This window comes from Chlorocebus sabaeus, chromosome 3, assembly GCF_047675955.1.
Source record: "Chlorocebus sabaeus isolate Y175 chromosome 3, mChlSab1.0.hap1, whole genome shotgun sequence".
NCBI classification, from domain to species: domain Eukaryota; kingdom Metazoa; phylum Chordata; class Mammalia; order Primates; family Cercopithecidae; genus Chlorocebus; species Chlorocebus sabaeus.
In genome coordinates, this window is record NC_132906.1 from 10653051 (window position 1) to 10666242 (window position 13192).

The window sequence follows — 13192 nt, forward strand, 5'->3', positions numbered from 1 at the left end:
GGTCTCGATCTCCTGACCTCGTGATCCGCCCATCTCGGCCTCCCAAAGTGCTGGGATTACAGGCTTGAGCCACCGCGCCCAGCCATCCTGGTACTCTTATAACACAATCGTGACTCAGAGGCAAAGGCTGGGAGCTCTGCTACGAAATAATCATGGTATAATAAAATTCACAGTATAGCCAGATGTCAAATGAGCATGTGATCTACAAATAGTTTTGCAGTAGACTATCATAGCAATGAAACAGTATTGTGTAATAGTTTAGGAAGCAATTCAAACCAAAATAAGAGAAATGGAAGCCATTCAAAAGACTACGTAACAATTTGTTACTATTGGTGTAGGTATTGCCTGACCCTGAGAGCCTTCAGAGAATAGGAATTCAGAGCTAACTTCCCATTGTACAATGAAGACAGCAAATGGAAATTATTTACTTAGATACTCCTGACAGTGCAATTACGGAATCAATACTGTATTGTTAAGTTGCTTCAGAGGTTAAGTCAGTCCTGATCCTGTGACTTGAAATTGGCATACCTGCCCTGGTTCAACTACTGATGTCCTTTGATATTCTGAGTACCTAACTTGCCTTGTCCTTCTCACTTTGCATCATGAAATAGAAAAGAATTAAAACTTGCCCTCTCCTTTATTCACGGGAATAGAATAAAGATAAATGGGGAGTTAAAGGTGCATCTCTGTGCACAAAGAGGAAGAAAGTCCAGCAGTGAGAGGCTGGCTAGTCTCACAAGGCCAGAAACTCCTGCCCGTCAGAACAGGATGGTCACCGTAGTTCCAGTTTGCCAAAACAAGACTAGATCCTTCCGCAGACACATCACACTGGAGTTCAGTGGTATGAATCAGAAATGCCTGAATCTCATTGCACGAGTACTGTGAGAAAAGCATTGGCTAGTTCATAGCCATTTCTCACTGACAACATCTCACCAACATGAGAATAGGACTTTGTACTTTATGAGGCAATTTCATAGTTGTCTTCAGGTAAAGAAAGTGGAGAACATGTTCAACAACCTAATATAGTCCATAAACCGTAATCACCTGACTCTCCTATCTTATTCCTACCAGATTTCTTCAGCGTAATTGCATTAGACACATATCCAGGAAAGCATTTTTTGGATTATATAATCTACAAATATTGTGAGTAACTTCTTTCTCATATTGTAGGTATAATTTTAAGTAAAGACTAAAAGGATAGAATGGTACTTTTTCAAGCCTCAACTTGATCGTAGGGAAATGGGAGGAATAGGTTATCACGAAGTACTTAGATTAGTTACTACACTGAAAGAATTATTAAAAGATTCCTACCTTTACCAAAGACATATAAAGGTTCTCCTTAAGCTTGTCTTCTCTAGCTTGGGTCACTTCCGCAATATTTTAGCATTTTATTTCTTTTCTAACTCTTGATAACTTGCTATGTGTTTTCTTAAAATGCTAGTCTACTAAGGATGTCACCAAAAAGGACAAAAGCAAAAATTGCCCCACATACTTAGTTATTATACCCTTATAATCTAACATGATGTAGTATCCCAGAACATTTTAGGACCACTTTCTCTGCCCCGGCCCTGGTGTTACACACACTGGGCTTGTGATTATCTGTACCTTCTGGATACCCCTTGATTTTGCCCCCTCTGCTCATTCAGCTGAGTGCTTTCAGACACAGATGTCCATATTCATAATCATCAATAGTGGCTCCTATTCTAATTATATGTGACTAAAATGGGGTGTTGAGTTTGCCTAATTAACTCACCCATGCTCTTTGTAGATATCTCAACCACAACCGCATCACAACTCTCAGACCTGGAATATTCAAAGACTTACATCAGCTAACTTGGCTGTAAGTACTCTAATTCTTCTTTCTCCATAAAGGATCCTAGTCTTGATGATATACAACAGTGCTCGTATCGTTTCCACTGTTTGACATATCTTATATTTATACCTACTTTTCTGATTATCATATAATCTGCAGAACTTTACCCAGGCAATTCAATGTCATGTCAAGTAGTGGTTATGTGAAAAGGAAGCTGGCCAAGCTTCTTCAGGAGGCCTTCTGAGCTCTGCAGTAGACTTGCTAAGCCATCCATCCATCCAGTGCTCACCAAGAGCAGGAATCCTCAACCTCAGGACTACTGACATTTTTGCTCACTTAATGCTTGTTTTGGGGAAGGGTAGGGTGGAAGGTCAGAGTATGTCCTGTGCATTTTAGGATGCTAAGCACCATCTGTGGCCTCTACCCACTAGATGCCTGTAGTATACCCCTTCTCCCAAGAGTTGTGACAACTAAAAATGTTTCCAGACATTGCTGAATGTCCCTTGGGAGGAAAAACTGACCTCTGCTGACAACCACTGTACTGAAAAGTAAGCAAGTTAAGAACTTGTTCTGCTTTCCAGAGCATTCAGAGAGAAGTCTGAAAACATGATAGCTTGTGGTATTTCACCACTTTTCAGACTTAGCCACCAGCTCCGTTCCAAGAAACCTCACGTCAGATGTCTGTGCTTTCACCAGGAAAATACACAAGGGGCGGTTAGAAGGCTTTCCGTATTGTTTGCCCATTTTCTGCAGGTTGGCCTGGTCTAGTGGAAAAAGCCAGGGCCTCAGCTTCATCCAGGCCCTTCTGTGTGCCTTGCCCTTAGTCCCATGGTTAGTCTTCCAGGCAACTTTTTCTTTTGTCTTTTCTTTTCTTTTCTCTCTTTCTCTCTCTCTTTCTTTCTCACCCTTAGCCCCATGCTTAGTCTTCCAGGCTCTCCTCCCTCCCTCCCTCCCTCCCTTCCTTCCTTCTTTCCTTCCTTCCTCTTTTTTCTTGCTTGCTTGCTTGCTTGCCTGCCTGCCTTCCTTCTTTCCTTCCTTCCTTCCTTCTTTCCTTCTTTTTTTTTGGAGACAAGGTGTCACTCTGTCATGCAGGCTGGAGTGCACTGGTACAATCTTGACTCACTGCAGCCCCAATATCCAGGACTCAAGCAGTCCTCCCACCTCAGCCTCCCGAGTAGTTGGAACTACACGTGTGAGCCACTATATTCAGCTAATGTTTTGTATTTTTAGTAGAGACGGGGTGGGTCTCACCATGTTGCCCAGGATGGTCTCCAGCTCCCGAGCTCAAGCAATCTGCCTGCCTCATACTCTCAGTGTTAAGATTACAGGCATGAACCACCGTGCCCAGCCCAGGCAACTTTCTTAATTTTCCTAGACCTCTTTATTTTCATCTGTAAACTATAATTCCTTTTCAAGAGGGATGTTGTGAGGATTATATCACATAACGGTTCCACAGGCAAAGCTCCTGGCATATAGTAGGTGCTCAATGTGGCTCCCTTCTCCCAATTCTACCCTCACCAGCCACTGCAAGTAAGAGGAAACACAAACTGGCTTCACAGGCAACAAGAGGAATAGAGGCCTATGTCCCCTTACTCTCATTTCTTCTACAAAATATAGTTTAAAATAGTGGTTTGAATATGCAAATAGTTTCACTCTTTCACCCAGAAAGCTCCTTATGGATAGCATGACATCCATCCATTGATTTATACACACCTTATTTAATACATCAGTTCAACACCATGAGACCAAAGAACCCTCTGTGATTTCCTAAAAATTATATTTTTGTTCATCCTTCAGCTCAGTCAATCAGTAGGTTAGAGCATTTATGGGGCCAAATGCATTCAATACATGGAGTTTGTGCCAGACCCAGGTACCCAGAGGTGACAGATACAACCTGGGTCGTTAAGTCCAGCAGGAGATGGAGGCAGCAGGGAGAAAGCAAAACAATCAGGATCCAACTTGATAAGTGGGATGGAAGCTGTAGGAATTTGGAGGAAAGAGTTGCTCCAACCACAGAGGGAAGGAAAAGCTCTCAGGGAAGGGACAGGTGAGCCAAGTATGGAAGCACACAAAGGAGGTGTGTGCTTCCATAAGCCAGGTGTTGAGGGGAGGCAGGTTTTATTTCACAAATGTCTCTAATATTGGAAATGTTTCTTGATATCAGAATTCTAGATGACAATCCAATAACCAGAATTTCACAGCGCTTGTTTACGGGATTAAATTCCTTGTTTTTCCTGTAAGTATTCATCAACCTTTCAATATGTCTATTGACACATTGTAATGACATCTAGCACTAGCTTACAAAAAGAACTTTTAACAAAATCAAGCCCACAAAAATTTTTATTAGTCAAAACTTCTCCTGTGTTTCCAGCCACAGTTATTGTTAATATAACACTTTCTAGCCATGGCTCAAAGGGAAGAGCTGACCAGATTACGATGAATATTTTAAGCCTACTAGTTGATTTTTCTATCCCCTTTAATTTCCTTTAGTACTAAGGCATGTTTTTATTTGTAGTGGTTGACCAAAGGTAGTTTTAATTTTCATATCCTAACTACTTTTATATTTTCTTAGAATCTCCCAGGAGTTCATTTCCAACTCCACTTTTAATGGAGGAAAATGTGCCTTTGCCCAGCAAGACTCACTGAAACTTTCAAAATCTTTGTCCTACCAAGACAGCTGTTCTCACAATAATATTTTCACTGTTTATTAATACACTGGAATGATTTATCAGCAGGGGATTATTATGTTCCTTTACAACTGATCATAGAACATCATTATTTTTCCATTTGTCAAAAGGAATCACAATATCATAAATTAATCGTGCAGCTTAACATGCTCATGAGTTGTTTTGTTTCCCCAAATTCCCCCTACTGTCACTTCTCCAATTTAATGCAGTTTCCAATGTGGCCCTTTAATATTACAAATGATTAATGATGCCCTTAAGAAGAAACTTTGGAGGTATGGCCCTGAAGTTTTCAACCTCAAGTTTACAAGGAAAATTGCCATGAACTTCAAAATTATTACCCAATATATACTTTTGTTTCATCTCATAAAATTAAACTGTGTAACATCTGTTCTTAGGATATGATCATACTTATGCATTCATAGTTTCTTTGACAACATCTGCTCCCTAATGTTTGCCATACACATATTTTAAAGACCATTTTGAAATAACTATATATGTTCTTCATCATAAGATATTAATTTTAGCATGCAAGTTTTGAAATTCTAAAATAATAGAAAGACTGTCCTAAAAGTGTCATATCATTTTATTTCTAATTAATATTTTCTTTGTGTAAAGGTCTATGGTTAATAACTACTTAGAAGCTCTTCCCAAGCAGATGTGTGCCCAAATGCCTCTACTCAACTGGGTGTGAGTATTTATTTAGGAATTAATTTGTTATTTGCCCTGATTAAGGAAACTAGCCATAAAGTTAATTCAAGGTTACCTAGAGAGTCCATCTATAATTTCTTTCCCTAACCAAAATCTGATCATCTTACCTTCCCAGTTTCAAAATTATCTGAGGGTTCCCAAAGGGTGAGGGTAAAGTTTGACCTTCCCTTTGAGCATCCAAGACCCTCATTTTCCATTCTTCACGCCATCTAGATGCTGTCCCTGACCCTCCCTCCTATGCATGTATCAAACTACTGCTCCTACAGTCAATTCCCTAAGCATATTGTTCCTTGGACTTAAAAAGTCTTGCTCCCTTATTCTTTTGGATAACTTAAACATTTCCTTCAAAAGACAACTTAAACATCACCTCCAGGAAGCCATTCCTGACACACAAACCAGTTTCAGCAGCCGCCTATGTACTCCCACCCATTGCATCATGTACAAAACTCCACCACACAGACCATTTTCTACACCTCATCCCTATCTCAGGGTACTATCACCATAGAGTCATTGGGTTTATGTCTTTTTTTTTTTTTTTTTTTTTTTTTTTTTTTTTTTTGAGATGGAGTCTCACTCTGTTACCTAGGCTGGAGTGCAGTGGTGCAATCTCAGCTCACTGCAAGCTCTGTCTCCTGGGAACAAGTGATTCTCCTGCCCCAGCCTCCCAAGTAGCTGGGATTACAGGCATGCACCACAAGGCCTGGCTAATTTTTATGTTTTTAGTAGAGATGGGGTTTCACCATATTGGCCAGGCTGGTCTTCAACCCCTGACCTCAGGTGATCCACCCGCCTCGGTGCTTATATCTTCTGTACTGTTCCATAAATTCTGGGAAGGCAGAAACCTATCATATGATTTCCTACCCTAGCATCAGGACAATGACAAGCATATAATAGGTGCTCAATAAGCCTTTGTTAGGATGGATGTACTAAACCATTTCTACTCCTTGTTAGCTTTTAACCAATACCCGTTTAAAACATTCATTTAATTTACATCATAGCTTCACCACCATTACCCACCATTCCCTGCCACATACACCTTCACGGTCTTCTGCAGCAACTAGGATTGTCATGTCCATTGCTTTCCTGTTCTGTGAAAATGCTGATGGTACCACTGCTGGAACTCTTCTCAGTCAAATCATGGAACTCAAGACCCATAAGATGATAAAGTTTTAGTACTTCAGCTTTTGATCCTATCTGAACTAACTTCAAAATCTCTTGTTACAATACTATTAGGTAGTGTTGTGTTTATTTTCTGATGTTTATTTTTATGTATTTATTTAAATACATGCTGTCAAAAGGCTTCTAAAACAATAGAGGTCTCACATAAGTGTGCCACTATTAAAAATGGAGATAATGACCTGAACACCATGAGAATAAGAATAGGTGAAAAGAAAATACTTAGAAACTAAACAAGTGCATATACACAATGGGAAACACACGGGAAACAGTAAAGGTAGCAGACAAATATCAGGGGCTCAGCGTGCTCTCCCTCCCCAAAAGGGGCATCAGTCAGCAGGAGGTGAGGAACCAGCCTCAGAGCTCAGGGTTCCTGAGACACTCATTTTCACAATGGGCTCCCACAAACACGTGGGAAAAAATAGACACGGAATAAAAACACATAGGTAGCAAGACGGCCTGATTGCAATTGATAGCCTTTCAACACAGAGGGTAGGAAGCTGAGAGGCCAGACAGGAAGAAAAGCCAGACAAGAGAAAACCTGTTCTGGGGAGGGTTTTCCTCTTCGCTTACTTGCTATCAAGTTGGACAACTGCTCCCACAACCCCAAAGTGTCCTACTTCTGAGATCATGAAAAACATTTTTTCCATTCTATGTCACAATATTTGGATTTTTAGGAGAATACGATGTTTGTTATTTTTAATCACAGTATATTGTGTGAAAAAATGTACATCTCAAGTTCCTATACAAATCTCCAAGATAGTTTTAAAATGGGATTTTCTTAAAATGACAAAGGGATTGGTGATTTTAGAGTGACTATAAGAAAAGTTCAGAAGCAGAAAAATAGCTCTTGCCATATTTGGGGAAGACTGTAAGAAGCTAACTATGAAGAGAAATCAGGAGACTTGGCAGAAAAATGGGCTGTTTCTTAGAACTCCGCATTGCTTGAAGCAGGAATATCAGAGTGTTCCGAAGGGCGCTGTCCAAGTATGTGGGATGCCACTGACCTGCAGAATTACCTGGCAGAATGAAATCTCCCAGCAGTGCTTATCAAACGTCAGCATGCATCGTAAACAACGAGCGGACATGCTGAGACACAGATGGCTGGACTTCAGTGCTAGAGTTTCTGATTCAGTCGGTCTAGGGCAAGAATCTGCATTTCTAGCAAGTTCCAGGCAGCGCTGAGGCTGCGTCCATGCCATTTTGAGCAGCGTTGCCCTTGGCATTAGCGTCCTTGAGGAATCACAGAAAGAGCCTGCACTTTGGCATCACACAGATCAGGATTCACATCTTGACTCTGGTGTACAGTATGTACAGGATAACTTTGGCCTGAGATTCTCCTTCAGCAAAACAGAGACAAAAACGTCTACCCGATGTTGGAGGGAATGTGAGGATGTAATGATCAATGACGCCACACACATGGTAGTTAAGTGTCTAGGCTTTAGATTCTGACAGATCTGGGCTGGGTCATTTCTACCACTTACTAGCTGTGTGGCCAGAAGGAAAGTAAATCACCAAAAGCCTCGGATTTCTCTTATGTTAAATGGGGGGTAATAACAGCAATTTGGCAGGAGTGCTGTGGGATGCATGTAGAACAGCACCTGGCACCATAAAAGCCCAATCAATGGTAGTTTATGATGGGTTGGGCAATATTATAATTAATAGCATAGTGTTCAGCACAGAAAGACACTCACTAAATGTTAGGCTGCCCTTTCCTCAATTTTATGAACATTAGTTGGAAGGGGGAAAGAAGCATAATATTAATTACGCTTGCAATATTAGTACTAACCTTGCAATACTATAATATTAGTACTAATCTTGCAATAATTAGGAGGAAAGCATAGTAACAACTGGAATGAAGTAAAAATAAACTTGAGAACTGTTTTAAAAAGTATCTCTAAGCAAATGATTTGTACAAAAAAAAATTAAAATTATCTTTCCTCCATGACTTCCAGGGATTTGGAAGGCAATCGAATAAAGTATCTCACAAATTCTACATTTCTGTCGTGCAATTCGCTCACAGTGCTGTAAGTATACAATGGACTTCACTAAATGAGGGGAAACCCTATATATTTGGAAGTTAAAAAGAAAACATTGACAAAGAATTTTAAAGTAGCATTTTGTTTTACAGCCTTGCTCTGACACTGCAGTGCTAGAAAATGCACACACCGATTTATTGATTTGGATGTTGGGGCTGAGCCTCAAGTTAAGGTGCCCACCCTTTAGGGACATCATGTGCCTTCCTTATTTCTGTGCACCTTCTCAGCTGAACTGGGACCTGAAAGTTCCAGTTTCCTAACCCCGTGGTCACCAAGGAAGGGAAATAATGTATGTGTAAGTGGTTAGTTGTACAATGATTAGCCAATGACTCTTAGCATTTGATGTCTTTCTCCCTAAAGAAAAAAAAATCATAATTTCATCTAAAAGGAAAAACATCGAATGCATTCTGATTGGCCAAAGATTCTGCCTCATGATTCTGATCGCTGTTTCTGTTTTTATGGGGTGGGAAGGCAGATGGTTTGGTCAATCAGTGCATTCGTGCTGGAAAGCTTTGAAACATGAGTGTTTTGGTTTTGTTTTAATGATAGTTTTCCACATTTAGTAAGCACTTAGTAATGTTTGTTGATTGGATGGGTGATTGGAAAAAAGAATGGAAAAGGAAAATTAAAAGAGACATTTTCTAAAATAATTAGATCCAAACAAAGTGCAGCTTTCTAGACCGCACTCAGGACCTCAAATTGCTCGTGACAGCACTTCCTGAAGAGAACATGGGGATGTCCACGGTGAGAAAGTCCCGCCTTAGGTTCCACTCTAAAAGACGCCTCCCTTGAAGACTTCAAAGGAGGCTTATAAAAATCTGCCTGGATCAGTGGCCTCTCCCAATGAGAACTGATTACTACAGCAGACGCAAACCCACATGCTGATTCTCGCCATGTCTTACAGGTTTCTGCCTAGAAATCAAATTGGTTTTGTTCCAGAGAAGACATTTTCTTCATTAAAAAATTTAGGAGAACTGTAAGTAGCGTCGTCTACTAGGAAAATATGATTGCTTCTTCCGAGATTATAAATTTAAATGACTAGTGAGACTGCTTTGCCACTAGTAGCAATCAAAATCCTGTAGACTATTGGATATTAAAAATCAATTAAGAAAACCAACATTATCCTGAAGTCCAAAGCACATTCAAATCAGACAGTGGGCTTAATACGGATTCAGCCTACCCTAGTTACTCTACTTTTCTTTGGGTGATTTCTTACTTATGTGTGTTTGGGACTAAATGAGTTTTCCATGGCTTCTTAAACACAGGGATCATTTCTTTCTACTGGCTGGAGTATAGTTAATTCCCAACAAATGTTTGATAATGAATAACTGACTAACTGAAATAATATTAATTCGTTATAACTGAACAAAGGAACAAAGATGCTTACTACTTCTTGAGAAATTATGACTTATATAGCAGGTGAAGCAAATCCCAACATTGAGAATGAATAATTAAGGTAATTCAATGTAATTAATGAGAATCATAAATCAAATCCACACATATTTATGAAGTGCCTGGTATGTGCAAGGTACTGTGTTAGAACTGAAAGAACTGAAAGTATGGTCATTTTATGGCAAAAACGTAAAGGCAGCTCACTTGGAAAAGACTTCCTCCCAGAGCATTCCTGCCCAGGCTGTGGAGGGTGACTGTGGACTTGGGTTGCACGGTGGGGTGGAGGAATAACCCAGTACAAACAGAGGGGTTTGTTTTGTTTTGTTTTGTTTTGTTTTGTTTTGTTTTGTTTTGAGATGCAGTTTTTTGCTCTTGTCGCCTAGGCTGGAGTGCAATAGTGTGATCTCCACTCACTGCAACCTCTGCCTCGTGGGTTCAAGTGATCCTCCTGCCTCAGCCTCCTGAGTAGCTGAGATTCCAGGCACCCGCCACCACGCCTGGCTAATTTTTTATTTTTTATTTTTGTATTTTTAGTAAAGACAGGGTTTCACCATGTTGGCCAGGCTGGTCTTGAACTCCTAGCCTCAAGTGATCCACCTGCCTTGGCCTCCCAAAGTGTTAGGATTACAAGCGTGAGCCACCATGCCTGACCCAGACGGGTATTTTATATATAAACTTAAGGAAACAGTGCTACAGAGCCCATATTTTTAAACTTTTTCTAACCCTCTTCTCATCTTACATATAGGCAGAGGCACAGCAAAAATAAGAGCCCACTTAAGAGATGCCAGCTTGCTATTAAGATCTATAGCGATCCATTGCAATTCACTTAGCCTCAGAAAGCTAAAAGAAATTCAGAAGCTGGTAGGCTTAACTTGAACAAGGCATTCATATGTCTTGAGTTTACAAATGTTAAATAATTTTACTGTGCCTTCATGACAACAAACCCATAAGGGAGGAATAAGCACAAGTACTTGAGGCCCCTGAAGTCCTTTCCTCCAAAAGAGTGTGCTTTATTTTTCTGGGTAACCCTTTGAAAGGCATTTTCTAGGTGTATGAGATCATCATCATATTGCTTTATTGTCAGGCTCTCTCTGGCCTGGGCGTACCTGGCCTGTGGTCTCCCTTCTGGGCTGTGATCTAGGTGTGCTCCTCTCATCTGGAGGACGAGATGAGACATCTCACTTGGCAGGACCTCAGACTTTGGTGTCACGACAGCACCTCAAAAGCAACCTGTTTGAAACAAAACAAACAAGAGACCCCAACCCGATGGCCATCTTCTTCACCTGGACTTGCCATCTCAGTGCCTCCTTCCTGGCAGCCAGGCTTGAAGACCATTCCATTTCCCTCCAGTTTTCTCTTAACACATGTTCGGCCAGACCCTGAGTCCTGCCGCTGTCCCCCTCAACCCTCATTTGCTCTCACCTGGTCCATGTAGAAGTTCCTGCCTGGTCTTCCTCCCCTAACTCCCAGGCCTTGTTGCCTGTCTTTCATGCTTCTGACAGAATAATCATTCCATAACCCAGAGCAAATGATGCCATTGCCCTAGTTAATGTTCTCACTCCTTGTTGCCTGGCATTTAGCAAAGTCCTTGACACAGTTCTCAAACATTAATGTGCCGAAGAATCACATGGGATGTTGGCTTAAATGCATGTTACTCGGCTCCCTCCCAGAAAGTCTGATGTGATAGCTCTGGGGTGGGCCCTGGCGATGTGCTCTTTTTATAAGCAACCTTGGGGACTTGGATGCTTGGACTGTACTATGAAAACTACTGCCTTGAAGTGCATGCATGGCCTTCCCATCTTGTCTCCACGCACTCTCCATGATGTCCTCTACCTCTCCCTACATCCTCCATCCTCTACTCATGTTGGATCACTTCCTGACTCCTGAAAGTGTCACTGAATTCCAAGCATCTGTGCTTCACATCTTTTTTTACACCCACCTGAGAAGGTGTTCTTGTTTTACCCCATCTAAAATCATCAAGCTTTCTTCAAACACTTCCTAATGTCCCAGGCCAAGATCGATGACTCTTTCCTCTATGTTTTCTCTGCACCTCTATAACAGCACCTGTTCGATTCTTTCCTTGTTTTTATCTAGTTGCTACTCTAAATGGAAGCTTCTTTACAGAAAGAGCTAAGTCGTAGTTATTTGTAACTCTCACATATACATCAGCAGTTCCAGAATACCAAAGAGATCATTTTTGTTTGACTCTTAGGCAACTGTATATCTGTTTTATCTTTAACACCTTCTCTGGCTCAGAAAAATACTCTGGACTCTTAAAGATTCATTTCTTCTGATTTTAGCAGGTCTCTTTTCCACATTTTATAGAGTCACTTTCTTAGGATTCTGTCTGGATTGGACAATCCTATTATATTTAATTCTAAACTCGCAATTTCTTCTGCAAAAAGAGTCCTGTATAAGAACATATTAAAGGTGTGTGAACTTACTCTAGATTATCTGGGCAGATGCTGAGTGGACAATATTGTCTTGGTTGGAATGCAAAATAAATTAAAGATGCAAGACTTGACCTTGAAAAGCGTAGCTGGATAAACAAGAGACCATGTATATGAAGCAAGTAGCAATCACAGAAGCATGAAGAGTAGAAGTGTACAAAGAATACCTAGAGCAGGGGAAATTAACCAAAGCAGATATGAAAGCCAGGCTGGGAATGTGTTGGAGAGAGGGTAAAAGGAAATTCCAGATGGGAACTGGATGAGCAAAATGTTGCATGTCTGTAAGTGTTGGAAACCGTATCCATTTGGCTGACTCATACGGCCCTGTTGTGTAACAAGTTATCAGGTTGGTTAAATTGGATTCATATTTTCTGTTACATCAAAAGGGATGACGATAATTGTGAGGAGTAATAAGTCTGTCATTTTCTTCCAAAGTAATTGCTTTGGGTTTTCATTGTCGTCAACAGGGATCTGTCTGGCAATATGATAATGGAGCTATCACCTCACCTTTTTAAAGACTTGAAGTTTCTACAAAAACTGTAAGTTCTACTTCTCATCATAATCAGGTTTAAAAGGCAACATTATGAGCTTCCAAAATAATAATACCTTCAAACTTCTTTTCCTCTCTCATCTAATGGTAAAAAAAAAAAGGAACCTGTCATCCAATCCTCTTATGTATCTTCACAAGAACCAGTTTGAAAGTCTTAAACAACTTCAGTCTCTGTAAGTGAAATATTACAATTATATTGATTATAATTTTAGTGGATGTACTTAAAGACACATTTATTTTTAAACGGGCATTTTGCACATAGAAGCATGCATTTCAGACAATTGTGAATATCACTGATCCCATCAAGTACATACTGAATGACAAATAAGCCTCATTATTTACCATTCAACATGTATGAAGTCCATTTCTGTACCTGA

General features: G+C 40.4%; 1 protein-coding gene and 1 long non-coding RNA gene across 3 annotated transcripts in view; one reads left to right on the forward strand and one right to left on the reverse strand.

Moving 5' to 3' along the window:
• The window catches only part of RXFP2 (relaxin family peptide receptor 2), a 72126-nt gene that overhangs the window by 35747 nt on the left and 23187 nt on the right, over positions 1-13192 (forward strand). The window contains exons 6-13 of one of the 2 annotated variants that reach the window (XM_007960071.3): positions 1072-1143; positions 1769-1840; positions 3978-4049; positions 5116-5187; positions 8340-8411; positions 9328-9399; positions 12733-12804; positions 12917-12988. In XM_007960071.3, coding sequence (XP_007958262.3) covers positions 1072-1143; positions 1769-1840; positions 3978-4049; positions 5116-5187; positions 8340-8411; positions 9328-9399; positions 12733-12804; positions 12917-12988 — 576 coding nt within the window. The remainder of the gene's footprint in view (positions 1-1071; positions 1144-1768; positions 1841-3977; positions 4050-5115; positions 5188-8339; positions 8412-9327; positions 9400-12732; positions 12805-12916; positions 12989-13192) is intronic. The other variant, XM_073013207.1, reaches the window with a different exon arrangement.
• Positions 10712-13192, reverse strand: part of LOC140710779 (uncharacterized) — a 72357-nt gene continuing 69876 nt past the window's right edge. The window contains exon 6 of the long non-coding RNA XR_012091851.1: positions 10712-11045. This is a non-coding gene — a long non-coding RNA (uncharacterized lncRNA). The remainder of the gene's footprint in view (positions 11046-13192) is intronic.